The sequence below is a fragment of the Scyliorhinus canicula genome, chromosome 19, assembly GCF_902713615.1.
Source record: "Scyliorhinus canicula chromosome 19, sScyCan1.1, whole genome shotgun sequence".
Lineage (NCBI taxonomy): Eukaryota > Metazoa > Chordata > Chondrichthyes > Carcharhiniformes > Scyliorhinidae > Scyliorhinus > Scyliorhinus canicula.
This window is the reverse complement of record NC_052164.1, coordinates 42,356,978-42,375,285: the sequence shown is the minus strand read 5'-3', so window position 1 is coordinate 42,375,285 and position 18,308 is coordinate 42,356,978. Positions and strand designations below refer to the sequence as shown.

Sequence of the window (18,308 nt, the reverse complement as noted above, 5' to 3'; positions counted from 1 at the left end):
GCTTTCGCCCTGATACTTGAGCAGCTCCAGTTAAACATCTATTGAGGTCTTAATTAGGGTCAGGAAGGATATATGAGAGCAGTTTGATAGGTCAAGGCCTCCCTTTGAAAAACCCTACTTCGTTCTGCTTTAGGAGGGTGTGGTCTCTCGACCAAGCCATTTGAAGGAGCAGCCAGCTGATGTTGTCGGCTTGAATCGGCTTGAGTGTCTCCTTGCCTTCTGCTCATTGAATATTAATTGGCTTTAGCTGTGATGCAGGAGCAAGCTATTTTTATGTTTCTCTTGGGTTCTGACTGGATTGTGATGTTCAGAAGATCTAAAAGAGTAAAAATACACTTATATTCTATATCACATCTTTCAAAACCCTCTGGTTTGTGGCCAACCTGTTTTTGAATTGTAGTTAGGGATAGCCAGTTTGCACACTAGATTCGGCAACCAATTATCAAATGAATGGCCAGTTAATTCATTTGGTGGCATTGGTTGAGGATATGTATAGGCCGGGACACCATGCAAGCTCCCTACTCGGGTTCAGTAAAGATCCATCGGATACTGTCATGCCCGTCTGAACAAATAGGGTTTTGGTTTAATGGTTCATCCTTAAGATAGATCCTCTGACAATTTCTCAAAGCTTTGTTGAAATGTCAGGCTGGGTTTTGTGCTTAAGTCCTAGCTAGGGTGGGGATTCAACATCCAAACTTCTGGCACAGGCAGAAACTGTTCAACTCAACAAGCTAACACTTGACTCAGCTACTCATCTCTTGCCTCAGAAGAAAATTGCTGGCAACATTTGAGAAGGGGTGAGCTGTTAACCTTCATGATTGTGAGCAGCCAACGCGGTCAACTCTCTGGGCTTATAGTCTCGAAACATAGAAGCTTTTTCAGCTGACGTTTTGTTTTCATAAATTAGAGCTGCACTGAAATAGATTTCTCTTTCACCATGCAGAAACTAACTCCTGTGGATGACGAGTACAAAGAAAACCTGCAGTGGTCACTCATCTCCACTCGTCTGGGTGTTGGAACGTTTGGAGAAGTCTATATGGCAAAGGATCACGCCACTAATTTTACCTGTGCTGCTAAAAGGGTTTGTATTACAGGACATATTGTATTTGGGATAATATCTAGGCAGTAGTTGAGTCAATAGCACAAACTGGACTACCTGGGTTTCTGTGCTATTTTAGTAGAATTCAATACTGAAAGAAATCTTTCATCCAATTCTCATTACAGTTCACATGGGGAGCACCTCAAATCAGTATTGACATGTAGACCAAAAGATCTTTATCCGATCCTCCGTCTGTGTTAAGTAAATCTTAGCCAGGGAGCCCCTGTGAAATGTCCCTAGGCTAGGGAAGGGATAATTTGGGAAGGGATAATAAGTGACTGGTTCCTGCTCCTCCTCCATGATGCAGCAATATTTCGTAGATTGTGCAAGTTGGGCGAGGATCGCGTTCAGTTCCGCTGCTTTGCTCTTTGAAATTAAATAGCTTGCCAACCCTCACTTTCAAGGCTTGCACATGAAAATGGCTAATTGGATGAGGAACTAACAGCCCAAAAGGTGTCACCAAATTTATAATGAGAGGGGAGGAAACATCAGCTCTCCTGTTGGCAGCATGGTATCTACAGGAGCCTTAGACCAGGTTGTGTGGCTGAGTACCGAAAAAGCTTGGGGCAAAATAGAGGAGCTTTTGAGAAACTGAAACATACACTGAGTAAGAAAAATAACTGGCAATTTAGCAAACCGAGACCATTCTTGCCCAGTGTAGTGGCAGTGTGATTCTCCTCCAAAGTTTCCTGTTTACAGTGGCTATAATTCTCCGGCCATTAGCTGGCACCGGGATTGTCTGGTCCCGTCAGATGTGCGCCCCTACCCGCACGTTTCCCGGCAGTGTGGGGTGGCTTCAGTTGGAATTCCCATTGATAGCGGCTGGAGCAGAAAAACACACGGTTGGGAGGCCTGAGAATCCTGCCCAGTATTTCACCCGTCTGTAACATTCATGTACTTAGTGTTGCTTGTTTAAATTATAATAAACCTAGCAATCGGACAGTGTTAAAACCTCAATACAGTGAATGGCAACCGAGGCTGGTGAGTGTGTCCCATGAGTGGTCCTCTGTCATCTCAGTGGGCCACATGATTGAAATTGGGCGTGAACAATAACCATATCCCCATGAATGTGATTGAATACATTTAATACATACAAAATATTTCATAACTATTTACAGAAAATGTTTAAACATTAAAATATTATTAGAACTATCAACTTCAAATGGTAAAAACAAAATAAAAATGTACGTTTAGGTTGGATGCAGAGGGAGCGCGTGGCTCTCTCAGCCAATATGTGCAATCAGCACACACCTCACTCCAAATGTCCTTGCTTTGTATGCACATCATTTTAGACTGACCGATAGGAAAAAAATATTATGCAGATGGAAGTCAGTGGAGCCTGTCGAACCTGTCCATGGCCAACAACCAACAAGATGTCTCGTGGGCTGCACTCTGAGCCCTTACACATGCGGCCCCCGGACTGCAGGTGGCCCAGCACTGCCCCAGAATTTGCCCTTTGGCTCTGAATCCTGGCTTAGATTTCGGGCTAATGGTATCCAAACTTGTATGTACAAAGAGTCTATCTGACAATGCATCGTCCATTAAAACTGCCCTCCTTTTCCAGATTCATGTGAGTAATTTCCAACCACAAGAGTTGTTGACCTGGAGTAAGTTGAACTCACCGCGAATTGTCCCACTGTACGGGGGAATACGGGAAGGGGAGATGATCACTCTGTTTATGCAGCTGATTCAAGGTGAGATGTAAACCATGGCATGAGTGCACCTCTTCTCTCGTTATGAAAATACAGCTTCATCCAGTGCTCCTTTTTGACAAGCCCGTTATTGGATTCAAGGAGTCATAAAATGGATTAATTTTCTATGCTGAATGACTTGGGGAATATTTTGAAATTTGATATATCAATGAAATTGTTCTGAACTTGCATGATTTAAATTTGCAACAACCATTATTTTTAAATTCTATCTTTTTTAACTGGTGAAGTTATCCGGGTCTCTTTCCTTCATAAAGAAGCTCATCAAAACCTACCACTTTGAGCAAGCTTATGACGCTGTGTCTTCTCCTTTGACTCTCGGTCAATTTTCATTTGATTGTATATATTTCTGTGAACTCCTAAGACAGTTTATTATGTTAGACATCACAAAAAAGTATTTGTAGACATCAACACTCAAGAAGCTCGATACCATCCAGGACAAAGCAGCCCATTTGATTTCTACTCTTTCCAAAAGCAGTCAATCCCTCCACCCCCTGGTGAACATTGACAACAAGATGCACTGCAGGAAATCATCAAGATCCCTTAGGCAGCACCTTTCAAACCCATGACCACTACCATCTAGAAGGACACGAGTAACAGATACTTGGGAACGCCACCACCTAGAAGTTCCCCTCCAGGTCACTCACCATCCTGACTTGTAAATATATCGCTGTTCCTTCACTGTTGCTGAAAATCCTGGAATTCCCTCTCTAGCAGCACTGTGGGTGTGCCTACACCAGATGGACAGCAGTAGTTCAAGAAGGCAGCCCACCACCACCTTCTGAAGGGAACTAGGGATGGACAATAAATGTTGGCCTGCTCAGCGATACCCACACCATGTAAATGAATAAAAAAAGTAAGTTGGTGGGTAACCAAGATAAATTAGCACTGAAAAACAAAAAGTTAATTTATGGAATGTGGGAACCACTAGCTTGACCTGCATTGATTGCCCATCCCTAAATGCCTGTGAACTGACTGGCTTGCTAGGCCATTTCAGAGGTAATTTAAGAGTCAACCACAGTGGTGTGGGTCTGAAGCCACATGTAGGCCAGATTTCCTTCCCTAAAGGACATTAGTGAACCAGATGGATTTTTACAACAATCAACAATGGTTTCATGGTCATCATTAGACTTTGAAATCCAGATTTTCTTCATTGAATTCAAATTTAACCATCTGCCAGGGATTTGAACCCAGGTCCCCAGAGAATTAGCCTGGATTACTGGTCCAGTTACAATACCAGTATGCCATTGCCTCCCTTTTTATTGTAAATTAGCATTGGTTAGAGGTGGTCAAGCTTAAATTTTATAAAATTAGATTTTAGTTATTCTGCCTGGATCTATTTTGTAAATAATAACATCGACAGTCGAGTGTATGTAGGCATCTAGAACCTGATGAATCCTTGGGCTCTGTTCACATTTTAGCACAGCTCAGTCCAAGGTCAATGGGGAAAATCTCAGTAGGCTGGTACACCTCAGTATCTGGATAAAGCAGCAGATGATGGCATTGACTCTGCCAGTATTGAAGACCCATAATGTCACCAACGTATAGCAAATTACATTTTAGATTTTTTTTTCCATATCCATAGCATTTGTCTTGCCCCCTTTAGGTGGATCAGTCGCACAGCTAATAGTGAATAAAGGGCCTTTACCTGAAGCTCTGACTCTCCATTACATGGGGCATGTGCTGGAGGCACTGGAACATCTACATTCCCATGGAATTGTGCATGGAGATGTTAAAGGTAAGGTCCAGACTCACCAGTGCTCCATATTCGATTCTCTTCATTACTATTGGTCCATCAGGAGGTATATTTTTGATGAGTCAGTGAATGTGTACACTGGCCAATATCATCATAAAATTAACTTTACTCTAATCCCTTTGATGTTGATGTATTTGTATCTTTTAAAAGCTGAAGTAAGGTTTACTTTTAGCCGAGGCAATGCAGGTTACTTGCTGACCGTAAAAGTTTCTACCCAATGTTGACCATCTCTATGTTATATGTTTCTTAGCGGACAATGTGCTGATATCACAGCACGGCTTGGAGGTTTATATCTGTGACTTTGGACATTCCACACAATTAACATCAGCAGGAACGAGCACCTCACAAGGTAAGAGTTAACTATACCTATATGCTGAGCACATTGGGATCGACCTTTACAAAAAAACCTAGCTCAGAAAAGACATGGGGGGTTATAGGAGAGAAACTGGAGGAAGATGGGGTCAGGTTGGGGTCAAACTCGGTCTTTAGCATTTTCTCGTGAGCTACAGACTTGGTAACCATGTGCTCATTTGTTAAATGATTGTAGCTGGTGGGCTGGAGATGGGACAGCCTGGAGCAGAATGTCTTTGGAGAGGCAAGCTTCAGGGGAAATGGTTCTGCAAAGGGTGCCAGTGTTGGTTTATGAATAACATGGCTGCATTATGTGGAGGGGTTATTGTTAGAGGTGCACTTCTTCCGAAACTCATACTGCACCTTTAGGTAGATTCTGTTTAGCGAAGGTTCTGACCAAGGCTTAGCTTAAAGCAGCCATGTACCCCTATCAGCAAAGAACTTGATTAAGTCAGTTGGAATTATATCTATTTTATTCTGGGTGAGGTAGGCAACCAATATTTCCTTCTGTACTGACTGGGGCACTGCCCACTTTTATGTTTATCCAGCATGTTTCCAATGCAATTGTTATCAAATAAAATGTGTTTTATTTCCCCCTCCCCCTTTCTAGGCAGTAAATGCCTGGGTACAGTGACGCACATGGCTCCAGAGGTCATTGCAGGCACAGAATTTGGTGTGAGTGCAGATAGCTGGAGTGTTGCTTGTATGATGCTGCACATGTTAACTGGCCGCCATCCCTGGAAAAATATACCGATGAATCAGCTGCTCCTTAAGGTGAGTTCAAAAGTGTGCAGTAGTAACGTTCTACCTTTTCAGTAACTTCACATTGATCGGGCATCTGTGCATGGCCTTCATGAAAGTTCGATCTGCGAAAAGGGTTGACCCCCCCAGACTTTTGTGGAGAAATGCTAAGAGAAGAGCCATTTTTCTTTCAACACAAGACTGACTAAAATCCAACTCTGACTGAGCCATTATTCATTGTACGACAGCAGTCAGATGAAAGATCATGCAGGACCACCAAACTCCCAAAGTTGAAACTTTATTAATGCCATGGATAGATGGAAACAGAGATTCACACCATGTGGGTGTTTCTTATCCCATCAAACAATAGTCTGAACAATAAAACATCGAGCGGAGCAGGGATTGAGAATTTGGGGGATAATGTTTATGAAGGGGAGCTTTCCGAGTATGATGGCATTGGAGGAGAAGTTTGGGTTGGCGAGGGGAAACAAATTCAGGTATCTGTAGGTGCATGACTTGCTACATAAACAAGTGTCAACCTTCCCGCTCCTACCACTAATGGGGATTCAGGACGGTAGTTTCCCGAGGGTGGGTAGGAGAAGGAGCGTCTTGGACATTTACAAGGAACTTATGGGGTCAGAGGAGACGCAGACCGAGGAGCTGAAGTGCAAGTGGGAGGAGGAGCTGGGAGGAGAGAGAGAGGATGGTCTATGGGCGGGCGCGTTGAGTGGAGTCAACGCGTCCGCAACATGTGCCAGGCTCAGCCTGATACAATTTGAGGTCGTTCACCGGGCTCACATGACAGTGGCCCGGGTGAGCAGATTCTTTGGGGCGGAAGACAGGTGTGCAAAATGTGCGGGAGGACCAGCGAACCATGTCCACATGGTCTGGGCATGTCTGAAGTTTAGGGGATTTTGGCAGGGGTTTGCAGATGTCATGTCCACGGTGTTAAAAACAAGTGTGGCGCTGAGTCCAGAGGTGCCGATTTTTGGGGTGTTGGAAGACACGGGAATCCAGGAGGAGAAAGAGGCAGACGTTCTGGACTTTGGTTCCCTGGTAGCCCGGAGACGGATACTATTAGCTTGGAGGGACTCAAAGTCCCCAAAGTCGGAGACCTGGCTATTGGACGTGGCTAGCTTTCACTGTTTGGAGAAAATTAAGTTTGCCTTGAGAGGGCCACTGTTCGGGTTCGCCCTGAGGTGGCAACCGTTCGTCGACTTCTTTGCGGAAAATTAATTGTCAGCAGAATGGGGGGGGGGGGGGGGGGGGGGCAGGGTTAGTTTATCTTAGAGTAGGGGGGTTAATGAAGGTGGGACCTGGAAGGGAGGCTGACAACTTTTGCACTATGTTTATAGATTCATGTACGTTGTTTATTGTGTTGTTGTTATAATACCAAAAAAATACCTCAATAAAATTGTTTATTAAAAATAAAACGTCGAGCGACAATAGGGGTGAAGGGTCACGGGGGAATAAATGGGTTGAAGGGCTGAATGGATTACTCCTGCCCTAGTTCGCATGTTTGTTTGTAATAGATCTTCCGAGATTTGGTCATCCTCTGAGGAACCTAACTTTTGTCACTTTAAATAATTTTGTTCACTGTAATTAAATAATTGCATTTGAGGCCATTGCTTCACAGGTAATAGTGTGATTATACATTGCCATTGACGTCCTGGCCTCTCTCCCAACAGATTGTGACACAAGATCCACCAGTGGATGAGATCCCGCCCACATGCAGTCCACACACAGCTAATGTGATCAGGGCTGGTTTGGTCAAAGATCCAAAATACAGAGCTACTGTATCTGAACTTCGTGCAGAGGTGAACAGAGCATTAGCTATACTGCGACAACGTAAGTAGAGTGAGGCTTATTGAATGCATCCTTTATTACAACTAAATATGCTTATGTCCAAAATATTGCGTGGTGAAGGCAAAGAAAACTGCCAGTTCCTCAATTGTTGCCAAAATGCACAGCACTCTCCTAGCATTTGTGTGTCCACGGTCACCTGGGTTTGAGCTTGGTCCGGTCTAATGGGACGAAAATATCTGCTTCTTGCTGTCAGTACATTTCCGAAGCGAGTGAGCATGAAACATCTCAACTGAGTTCCTCATTAACTCAAGTCTGCAGCTCTGGCCTGCCTACAAATAGGCTCTGATTTGGCAAGCTCACTTGCAGTAATAATAAAAACCGTAGGTGTGAAATATGAGACTGTGGCACGGATGCCGTAAGAAAAGTTAATCTGAGGCTGAAAATGAGGTACATTAATTGTTAATGAAGTGCAGAGGGAGTTTCACCTCTGCCTCATACTCAAACACTAATCTCTGTCACCATGATAAGAATTCAAAAATACGAGACATTTCATGAGAATCATAAGAATAGGCCATTTGGCTCATTGAGCCTGTTCCACCATTCAACAAGATCGCGATTGATTTCAATTAGGTCATAACTCCACTTTCCTGCCTGCCACCTGTAACCCGTGACTCCCTCCATAGCTTGAAAATCAGTTTCCCCCAGCCTTGAATGCATACAATGACCTGGCCTCAAGAGCTCTCTGTGGAAGCGATTTCCAACGACTAACTCGCAGAGAGAAGACGTTTCCCCTCAACTCTATCCTAAATTAGCACCTTTTATATTAGAACTGTGCCCCTCCACTGTTATTGATAAATATTTCCCCCTTTAAAGTGAGGGCACTGTAAGGCTCACTTTGCCTCAGTGGTGCAATAATTAATCTCCATCCTGCAGGCTGCAATAATGCGAATGGCAAGCACTATTTTTGTAAGCATCTTCCATCTCCTCACCAGTTGAAGAAAGCATCATTGGAGTCTTCTGGTGGCCAGTGAACAGATGAAATTCATCAGTCAGATAACTCAAAGAAGGATTTTTTTTGCAGTACAAATAGGAAGCCCACAGCTAATGTTCTCCCAATTACATATGTATTTTAAATGAAGGAGTTTAAATGAAGGAGTTTCAGTAAACCTATCTGTGAAATACTTTCATTGAAACTTCCTGTCACTTTGTTCAATTAAACTATGCAGCATCAAAGCTTGGATTTATGGATATTGATTAGCCACCGTCACATGCAGACTTTGAGTTTTTTCCCCTAATCCAGACCCACACCATTTAAGGATAGTTATTGAAGGTGAAACACATTCCCCTCGAAAGAGAGGGAAATCTAATGGTGATTCAGTCCATGAAACTTTCATATGTCACCTGGTCATATGGAGAGATGCCCTTTTCATTGTCGCATCCATAAAATGGTGGGATCAACGGGGTTAATCTAAAGCGTGTGGAATGTGTAGTGTCCTAGTTAAGGCAGGGGGACTGGGATTGCAAGTGTGTAATATATGCTCGTTTTGCAAACTTTGGTATTCAATTTTCCTCCTGTTTATTGCAGGAGCTATGATTGGTTCTCAGCCTAATCATGTTCAGAAAATGACTTGTGCTGCTAAGTCAGATGATGACAACAGCAATGGTCCAGTGACCCCTCTGTCGACGGATCAGAATGCTGGACACTGCACCACGAAAGGCCAGCCTTCTCCTGGATCGGAGCCAGTGCCAGCTGCCATGGACTCAGCCAAGCACAAGTTTCATTACCTGAAGGGAGGTCAACTCAACATGGATAAAATGGGCCCAGTGGAAACGTTGACCAATAAAAGTTCTTCACAAGCCTGCTGCAGAAGGCCGCGCTCAAAAACCCTCATTAGGCTGGCCTGTAACTTTAGCCGACTGCTTCTGCAAGATGAGGAGATTCAATTCCCTGAAGAAGTGGCCGAGCCTTTGAGTAATGTGGAAGATCTATCCACTCCTTCACCACTATTATCATTGCCTACACTCCAAAACAGTGAGACAGACAAGAAACTTTTGGAGGAATATGGGAAACTGCAGAAAGGTAACGTACTGCTTTCTGCCTTCTGAAATAATGACAAGACAATGTTTCTTTTCTCGAGATCCCCAAGTATTGAAATGTTTATGGACTGACTAAAATGGTAAATTCTTTTGACGTTTTCCGTTGTATGGCACAAGGTCTGTAACTTTTAAGTGTACAGTATGAGTAAAACTCCCTTTGGAATATTTCTGTCAGATTTCTTCATAAGGAGGTTAAATCCTGGTGGACAGTACCCACAGTAATAAAACTGTGGGTACTGTCACCTGGCTTGCTCGCCAAACTGTTTCACTGGTGCTGCCCAGGAAGTGGGGCCTCTGGTCTCCATTCATGTTTCCCTTCAAGTTCAGTTCCTCACCTTAGTCGCCAGAAAAGATGCAGAACAAAGCCTAGAAACTTTGAGCAGCAGCATCAGGAAACTTGCAGTTCACTGCCTAGTGCCAAGTTACAGAGTACCACTGGCAGAAAAACCTGTGGGTTTGTCACCTGCCAGCTTGGAGGAAAACGGCCTGAGAACAACAGTAACTACACTTCTTCATAAGTATTTGATTGGCATCAAATGCTTTGGTGAACGATGTGATGTGGAGATGCCGGCATTGGACTGGGGTGAGCACAGTAAGAAGTCTTACAAAACCAGGTTAAAGTCCAACAGGTTTGTTTCAAACACTAGCTTTCGGAGCACTGCTCCTTCCTCAGGTGAATGAAGAGGTATTGTCCAGAAACATATATATAGACAAAGTCAAAGATGCAAGACAATGCTTTGAATGCGAGCATTTGCAGGTAATTAAGTCTTTCAGATCCAGAGAGAGAGGTAACCCCACGTTAAAGAGGTGTGAATTGTCTCAAGCCAGGGAATTGTCTCACGCTGCGACAACAGATGAACGGACATCACGCGACAATCACCAGGCAGGAATGTTCCCTTCCAGTCAGGGAACGCTTCAGCAGTCAAGGGTATTCAGCCTCTGATCTCCGAGTAAGCGTTCTCCAAGGCGGCCTTCAGGACGCACGACAACTCAGAATCACCGAGCAGAAACTTATAGCCAAGTTCCGCACACATGAATACGGCCTCAACCGGGACCTTGGTTTCATGTCACATTACATTCACCCCCCACCATCTGGTCTGGGTTTGCGAAATCCTACCAACTGTCTTAGCTTCAAGTCGGACATGATGAGGCCATTAAATCGCACCCTATATAAATGCAAGTCTTTTGCTTTAATGAGTTAAGAGTATAGGAGACCCTAGAATTGTTGCTTAATTGCAAGTATTCTATTTTATATCAATATTTTCTTATTTGGAAGCAATCATTATCCAGTGTTGATTTTGTCACTTGCTGTGATCTATTTAGCCTGAATGTGGCTTGCAGTTGAAAGAGATTTTGTGTCTTGACTATATTTTTTCTCACAATCGTGTTTAATTTCACATTTCAGAATTTCTACTCTACAACTTATCTCAAGTGTTCCCAGAAAAATTGGAGGACCACATTTTAGATGTGTTAAGCAGTGATGCATACAGTATAATGGAAGACTATGACAAGGTATGACTGGGCCATTGCTATGTTGCTAAAATTTTTGGCAAGAACAACAAGCCAGAGAACTGGAAACGATATGTAAATCAGTGTAATATTTTTTAAATGATTCTTCTCGCATGATGTTACACAGGAAGATGTCAAGATCAGGGAGAAATTTTCACCCAATCTGCCCAGTGGGAAATTGATTGGAGCAGATTGGCCGCCCAATATAAAGTAAAACAGACAGCCAATCCAAGCCCACCAGTTTCCTATAGGGCAGTCATGTATGTAACATTGGAAGGTGCTACCTACAAAATCTCACCAGTCTACATGCCCGACACTTCTTCTCCGTTAAGCAATTCCTAAGTGTTGCAGTCTCCAATTCCAGCCCTCTGTGGCTTATTTCAGTGCAGGAGGAGAGCTTTTGAAAGGTTGATACTAAAGGATTTTTTTTCTCCAATAACTATCTACCAAGACAACTAATAGTTGGCTGGGCGGCCCACAACAAAGAGGTTTTTGTTAACTTCTAATTTACAGAGTTTTTTCACACCAACAAATCACAGTGCTGCATCTGACATTTAACGTGGAATGTACTGTCTTTTTCCAGGATTCCCAGAAAGGAATGCCCAGCCTGAGTGGTAACTACAGTTCTGGAATTCATTCAATGTCATGGAGCAGTCAGACTGATGGACTTAGTGCCAGCTGTAGCCTTAATCAGCGACTGGATCACCAACTGGACATGCCAAGCCTCTTCAATGGTAAAATAAATGCTCAGTAAGAACTCCCAATTGAAAACAGTGTCAACAATAGGGGGCAGGGGCTACCACAGTATTGTCAAGCTGTAACTTGAATTAATGTTTGGATGATGTAAATTGTGAGCTGATCACTATTATCTGAACCTTGAGGGAAGCAAAGTTGAGACGACCTCATCAAGACACAGGAGGTTAAATTAGTCTTGGGCAGAAGTGCAAAATAGTGAATCGCAAACCAGCCAGCTCTTTTACATCTGGTCTGATTTTCTCTACTCTTGGCTGCAATTGAAAAAATAATTGTTGAAATGAAAAATGGTAGCTGGCGTGCTATCACAGTTTACACTATTTCTCAAACCAATTTCGCCTCCATAAAGTATGAAATAAAATAGATAGGTGAACCCAGGATGTCATAATAAGTCAGGCCAATAGAATAAAAAAAAGAGATTTAAATGAGTGAAAATAATTTAAAAGTATTCTCAGTAAATTGTCTAGTGATAAATATTTGGAATAACCTTGACTTTGTCCAAAATCCATACACTCACTTACATTGGATATTAATATACAGAACAATTGAATATTCTCGATCAATCAGCAAACTAAACTCTGATAACATTACTGACATTGTTTGAAATGATTCTTGCAAGCTCGCTCTCGACTTGATTATAGTTTGTTAAGACACCAGAAATAGAGGGTGCCATCTCACCAAATTGTAATAGGGTCCCGTGACTAGCACGTTTAGCTGGGTATTGACCGGCGTTTGCAGCGCCAGGAAACACCATGCTATCGATTGGAACTTTGTTCCACTCGCTGGAACGCCTCAGTGTAGGAAGAGATCGGACATTCCATCTCACATGGGTAGGGTACCCCCAGGTCTGATCCCCGCATGGGAAAAATGCCAGCCTGGCACCCTGGCAGTGCCACCTGGGAAGTTCCAGGCTGGCACCCAGGTGGCACTGCCAGCTGATACATACCACATTCGGGTGAAACGCGGCAGGTACATCATACCCGGAGTTCCAGTGTTCTTTGTGACTAAATGCAACGTATTTCTATTTTAGGGGTTGAAGCTCGAATTCACACATTCAGTGGCGATTGTTTGATTGTACATGATGTGCGAAGGGCTACGGTTGGCCAGGTGGCTACAGGGATCAGCAATCTGGTAAGTGTTCTTTATTTTCTGAAAGCAGAGTGCACACTGCTTACACTGCCTATAACTGAATCGTTGGTGTTCCCTGGAATTTAGATGGATAATGGCTGACTGCATTAAAGTTTTCAAATTGGGAGGGGGAGCTCATGAAGATAGATTGCGAGGAACTATTTCTGCTGGTTGGGAGTCTTCAGTCTAGCCTAAACATTCAAGCTAGATCTTTGAGAAATGAAATTAGGAAACCTATTTATATATGGCTGGTAGAGGTTTCAGACTCAAATGACAGTTGATGCAAAAATAATCATCAGTTTTGAAACTGAGAGTGATAAATTTTTGTTAACCAAATTTATTAATGCATATAGGAAAAAATGCAGGTCGATGTTATTTTGCATATCAGCCCTAATTTCACTGAATGGTGGTGTAACGGACTAAAGGGACGAAATAGCTTACTCCTTATCCGAAGTATATAGGACTTAATTCTAAAAATCTGGATTTTATTTCCTGTTTAGACGTTTAAATAATTTTACCAAGCTGTCATTTTAAGTCTTATGCACATAGGAAAAGGAGTGAGCTATTTAATTTCTAAGATCTGAAAGTCTCTGGATTGCAGATTGCAAGCACTAATGTCTGACTCATTCTTTATTCGCAGATACAGATGCCTAGTTTCTCTCTGGTGAAACAAAATGGACATCCTATTTCTCCTGACTTTGAAATCCCAGAGTCTGGAATTGACCTGAGGTGCACGCGAGCTTCCAACTACAGCAATTCGTGGACCTGGAGGGTTAAGGATGGAAACCTTAATTTCAAATACTAAACTATTTTCTGTGCCTCTCTTCTGTATGCTGGGATTCAACCTTTCATTTCAGGCTCAGATTTTCTCAACCCATTTGGATAACCAAAATCACATTGATCAAACCACAACTCCGGTCCACTTTCGTAGTTCAAACTTGTTGTTAAGTTGACTTATCTGGTTATTTTTAAGTGCAAAATTCCCAATATGTTGTGTCAATTGCAGTGCGTAAATTTAGATTATTAGTTAATTAAAATTTGCAAGAATATAACTTCTAATTATCAAGAAACGGTAAAATTATTAAGCAACTCAGACCATTTTAATTGTTTGCAAGTACAGCACCTCCCTGTTTCATGATGCCAACACTGTTGAATATTGCAAACTAAATAACTTAATTGGAATCTCTCCCATGCCTGCTATTGCCAGACAAATTACCATATTCCGCTGAGCGCTTTGGGGTTGAATTTCTGCGGAGAGTTCTCCTACACAAAGCTATGATAGAGTGATTATGGAGAGCTGGTAACCAAGAAATAGATCTTTAAGGTAACTGGCAGACGAAACAAAGTGGAGATCGGGAGAATTATTTTAGCAAGTCATAACCTGGAATGTCCTTTCTTCCTAAAAGACCACTGAAAGGAGATTCAGTAGTGACTTTTGAAGAGGAATTGGATGAATTCTTGAAGAGAAGAAGATTTGCGCAGCTGTGAGACTAATTGGTAAACAAGACGATGGCCCAAATTGCCACCTCTTCTGTTGTAAGATTCTCCCTTCATCTATTGGTGACAACAGAAATACTGAAAAAGCTTCATAGAACGTTCATGTAATTTCTCCAGGATTCCTGGAAATCTACTCCTATTATTTTGTGATAATCCATGGAAATCCAAGCCCAGGATTTGCAAGTAAAAATAAGTGGCATTAAACAGTTATTTCAGAGCCTCTTCACATCTATAGCTGGCCACAACAAACACACAAACATGAAACAACAATGTATAATATAAGGGTCAGGTACAATGGTGAAATCCTTTCACAAAGCAAATGGAGAACTAACCTTCAGAAACCAGACTGCACAGTTGCGCTTGTGTGATACTTGGCATCAGTCACCTTTGGTTTAGATTTCATCATTCAGTTACTTCAAGACCAACCAATGCACCAGGCACATGGCCTTTTGAAGCCATTATCACCCCTATAATCAGTTTGTGCAAATGAGTTCCAGAGGAGATCTGAGCCAATGCTTTTTTTCTGTTGCTGCTTCAATAATATATTTTTTAATAACTTCCAGTTATGTTTTAGTATTGTGTTGTAGGTTTTGAATGTAACGCAAGACAATGCTTCTTTCATTTAGTGTCTCCTTTGTTATCACAGAGAAACAGAATCAACTTCAGTTGATTCAAAAATATAAGCAGATAGAAGGCGATATTACACTGGACTTTTGAGATAAGCTGAGAATATTGGCTCTATGTTTGTTAACTTTTTGTTTGCCACTGATACTGCCATCAACTATGACAGATAATGGTTTGGTTGCCTGTTGACATTTATTTTCTCCCCCTCCGGTTGACACTGCTTAAGCTGTTCACAACGCAGTGTTCAGCAGGGATGTACCAGATAGTACAGGCCGTGGAGGCTGAAGAGCAAAACTGTTGGCCACCACGCGGTGTCTGTCATCCCGTCAAATGTGGCAAGGGGTGAGATAGTCCACCTCGTGTGGGGTCATGGTGATGCACTCTTTCCCCATTTAAAAAAACTTTACTTTGCGTCAACTGTGGTACAAGGTGGTGACGATGTCATGGAGATCTGCATCCTGACCACCTGCCCTTCCAAGAGGCAGAGCTTTAGGAAACGAGAAGCAGCCGTGGAATGGGAAGAGGGAAGGAGAAACTAAAAGGTCTCTCCTTGGGGGAGAATTAACTAACAGGCAACATTGTTGTGTTTATTTGAGTTCTGTGAAAGAACTGATGTATTCTAGATTCAAGACAATGGATCACAGAGGACTAAAGTGGAGCTTTGGTAAATTGGAGGAGAATCACAAAAGATCTTTCCTATACATGTCCAGCAACGTGAATATGATCAGCTCTTTGTTACTGGTCAGTTTTAAAGTGATTTTCGTTGCTGGGAAGTTCTGAAGTGATTTGCCCAAATTCATTTTAGTTATCCTCAGATTGATCTGGATATATTTAATAAGAAATAAATGCTGTGATATACTTCTGCAAGTTAATATAGGATAAAATATTATTATGAGTTCACCGTGATCTGTGTGGAGACACTGCAGGATGTTTTCTATTTCCTGACATTTGTGTTAATCCTGAGATTTGTGTGTAACGTTTGCATCACTTGCTTCATTTTACAAAGTGGAATTGTGAAATTGCACCAGGGCTGGGCATCGGGACTTGAAAGAACATCTCCAGTTTTACTAGTCAGCCAGCCACCTTCATTCTGCGAGACAGCTGAATATTCTTGGGTGCCTTTGTCTGCCATATGTGAGAGGGCAATGTATAAGTTTTGGGGTGACCTTACAGGTCTGGGATAAGTCTTTGGGTTGTAGTGAAATTGAGGCATTGGCACTTTCTGTTTAAAATGAGAACGTATAGTTTGTGGAGCCATTGAATGGAACGTCTTCAGCAGATTTGAACAGTGGTGATGGCCTATGTGTATGCCTCAAACAAAACTGGTGGCCCACAATTAAAGTGCAGGTAGACAGTGTTCTCATCATCACAAACTACCATATATTCCATTAGCAGTGGAAAAAAATAGTACTCTTTCCCTCAACTGCATTTGAGCTGTCAATCGGACATATGAGACATTTTTTTCCTATAATATTTTTAAATATAGATATATTATATAAATATATTTTTTAAAATTGTATTTCTTGAATGGAAAATATCACTTTAATGTTATAATATTAATATAGCTATTAATCTGAAACAGGGGCCTTGCTGTCCTGAAGAAGCTTAAGGAAACTTAAACTGATGGTCGCATATTTTGTGGAGCGCGCAGACTCCACAGCCCTTTTAAAAATGGCCGGCAGGATACCAATGTTGAAGTCACACTCCACATCTGACAGCCCCACTTTCTGTGGTGTGCATTAGTTGGATTCATAGGGATTGGCTTGATATGTGGCAATGGATTGCCTTTAGGTTTAAATTGAAATGGTCTATTGTGACCTGATAGGGTGGGATAAGAGTAACATACGATAAAGGAGAATTCAAACTTTTTGAGTTCATAATGAACCTTTACTGACTTTACCAGCAATTAATACACAGCTTAAGATAGTCAAAGATATTTTGTTTTCAATATTTTTCAGCGTTTTAATATCTTTCTTTACAAAACGGGTTTTATGCTCTGGTATACATTGCCCAAAAGGGTGTTGGAAGTAGATTCAATGGGCGAGGTTTATCCTGTCTCATCACAGTGAGTTTCCTCATGACGGATGTGACGAGCCATTTAAAATCTCCATTGACTTCAGCCTGATAGGTCGATCCCACTGGCAAGAGTGGCCGGAAAATCCCAGCCAATAACTTTTTCGAAAGGGAATTGAGTAAAAACGTAATGAATAAAGATTATGAAGGAAGGACAGGGGAGTGGGGTTAATTAGACAGCTTCTTCGACACGCCAGCATTGGCACAATGGGCCGAATGACCTGTGTGGCGGTTCTAAAATATGCTACGGAAAAAGATAATGGGCGGGATTTTCCACGCAATCTGCCATGTGTTTCGCCACGGCGGACTGACATTGGCCGGTGCGGCAACTTCTGGTCCCGCTGTTGCCAATGGTGTTTCCTGTTGAATGCGCCCCTCACCTTGCGAAACCCATGGATGGCCGGAAAGTTCTAGCCAGTGTTTAGCTAAAATACTTTTAATACGTAATGTTCAAAGTTCATCACTTACTGTTGCTCCCACTGCTGATGACAAACCTTAATCATCAATACTTTTGCTTGTTGGCATACAACTTAAAAGACTTACTTTGCAAAGTGTATTTGGAAGGACAGTTTGCTTCGTTGGACCTTTTAAATTTCTGGATTAGAAAGATAGCTTGAGAGATTCTGATTCCATTTCTTATCTTTTAATAAAATGCTGGTGATGATGCTCTAGACTCTATAATCTGGTTGTGCACGCTAGTGCTGGTGGCACATTTCAAGTCCTGTGTCCTTCTCTATGTTTTATTGAATGTGTCTTACAATCATTCTGCTACTGACAGGTGAATGTAACCTTTATTTTAGGATTGTTGCTACAATAGCTTAAGCGATTTGTACTTTTATCGAATAGAAATCTGTGAACAGCTTATTTCATTTGCCTAAGCAAATGATATTTTTTCAACTAATTTTCAATAACATTGAACCCTACCCCAAGAAAAATAATAAAGCATTTCTGAAGCTGTACTTTTGTTTGTTTTTGTGTTCATTCCTCATATGACTGTTGATGAGAGGAATTGGAGAAAGTACTGGGAAAACTTATGGGACTAAAGGCTAACAAATGCTCTGAACCGTGACTTTCTTTTTCTTTATTCTTTCATGGAACATGGACATCATTGGCAAGGCCAGCATTTGTTGCCCATCCCAAACTTCCCTTGAATTAAGTGTCAAAA

At 42.0% G+C, this 18,308-nt stretch overlaps 1 protein-coding gene across 3 annotated transcripts in view; it reads left to right on the top strand.

The window, feature by feature from the left end:
* The window catches only part of map3k14a (mitogen-activated protein kinase kinase kinase 14a), a 57,460-nt gene extending 39,358 nt beyond the window's left edge, over positions 1-18,102 (top strand). For 2 of the 3 annotated variants that reach the window (XM_038779061.1, XM_038779060.1), the window contains exons 6-16: positions 944-1,081; positions 2,664-2,793; positions 4,415-4,546; positions 4,815-4,913; positions 5,526-5,689; positions 7,345-7,504; positions 9,048-9,542; positions 10,965-11,071; positions 11,652-11,802; positions 12,852-12,952; positions 13,590-18,102. In XM_038779061.1, the coding sequence (XP_038634989.1) occupies positions 944-1,081; positions 2,664-2,793; positions 4,415-4,546; positions 4,815-4,913; positions 5,526-5,689; positions 7,345-7,504; positions 9,048-9,542; positions 10,965-11,071; positions 11,652-11,802; positions 12,852-12,952; positions 13,590-13,754 (1,842 nt within the window). In that variant the 3' untranslated portion in view covers positions 13,755-18,102. Of the gene's footprint in view, positions 1-943; positions 1,082-2,663; positions 2,794-4,414; positions 4,547-4,814; positions 4,914-5,525; positions 5,690-7,344; positions 7,505-9,047; positions 9,543-10,964; positions 11,072-11,651; positions 12,256-12,851; positions 12,953-13,589 lie in introns of those variants that run through there. The other variant, XM_038779062.1, reaches the window with a different exon arrangement.
* Positions 18,103-18,308: the final 206 nt, after the last annotated feature.